The sequence below is a fragment of the Propithecus coquereli genome, unplaced genomic scaffold (assembly GCF_000956105.1).
Source record: "Propithecus coquereli isolate 6110/MARCELLA unplaced genomic scaffold, Pcoq_1.0 Scaffold8, whole genome shotgun sequence".
NCBI lineage: Eukaryota > Metazoa > Chordata > Mammalia > Primates > Indriidae > Propithecus > Propithecus coquereli.
The window spans coordinates 14,627,646-14,628,837 of NW_012154173.1; the positions used below are offsets into that span (position 1 = coordinate 14,627,646).

Here is a 1,192-nt window from a genome sequence, read left to right on the forward strand (position 1 = left end):
TGTTATCTACTTGCAACAAAGAAAGCAAGCCACTTTCTTTAAGAACAAAAAAGTAGAACTGCTTATGAAACAGACTCAAATAGTCAAACATAATGACTTTCATGTCAATGAGAGATATCCCCTTCCTCAAAATAGTAAGTTAAGTTAAATTAGATCAGTTTTCTTAATCTTTTCTTTAATCAGTGAAAAACATTTGATCATTTATTAGTTGATCTAGTATGAAAAAACATTTAAATAAATTTATGTTCGAATATCTACTATGATGGGCTAGATGCCCTCATTTGTTTTACTTATAAGCAAATAATATTTTCTCACTTCCAGCTGTCAGCATCCAAATCCTGAGAAGCAGGACAATAACAATAAATTATGTACTTTCCTATTTTAAATGTGTGCAGGTAGATATTAAAGCTTAAGCACAATTATTTTCTAACAGAGAAAAAAGCACAAGGACATCATAATAACCTGTTAGGACTAATAAACATAGACTTTTAAAAAATTAATTAGTGAAAAAACATACAAAAATTTTAGTATGTGAGCATAGCTATTCTTCAGGGATACTCAAATGAGCTTAGTGCTTTTTGATAGATCTCAGGCAATGTTTTTAAAATAGGAACATCTTCCTTTTGAAAGACAAAATAGCATAAAAGCTAAATTTGAGAACTCCGAAGTCAGATTATCTAGGCTCAAATCCTAATTCTGCTTCATACGGTTTGAATTTTATCAAGTTTACTTACTTCACTTTGCCTCATTTGCAGGCAGATAATAATTTTTAAAAAGTACCTAATTCACATGCTCAAAGTTTAAAGCAGCAGTGAATGAAACTCAGCAACTTCTGTTTGTGTAATTTACCTGTGCGATTAGCCAGTCTATCAGTTTGTTGGCCATGACCACAGATTTGTAGGTCCTTAAATGGTAATCTTTATCTCTGTAAAGAAGAAACAAAAACAAAAACATCAAGCATCACAACATTACTCATCCCCTTGATGAGTGAGCACAAGGGAATATTTTCATTTAGTATCAGTGTGCAACAGAAAAGTTTACCATTGTAAACTGAATCAATTGCCCAAATTACGCACAAATAAGAGAGGTTTACGAAGCATGCAGAACACCTGAAAAAACCTTCATCAGGTCATGCAAAGGAAAGAGACCTACAATGATACCAAAACAAGACATCTCTTCTTTCACATTTTCT

General features: G+C 32.0%; 1 protein-coding gene across 1 annotated transcript in view; it reads right to left on the reverse strand.

Moving 5' to 3' along the window:
- The window catches only part of PREX2 (phosphatidylinositol-3,4,5-trisphosphate-dependent Rac exchange factor 2), a 306,900-nt gene that overhangs the window by 172,975 nt on the left and 132,733 nt on the right, over positions 1-1,192 (reverse strand). Inside the window, exon 12 of the mRNA XM_012663111.1 lies at positions 850-923. Within this exon, the coding sequence (XP_012518565.1) occupies positions 850-923 (74 nt within the window). The remainder of the gene's footprint in view (positions 1-849; positions 924-1,192) is intronic.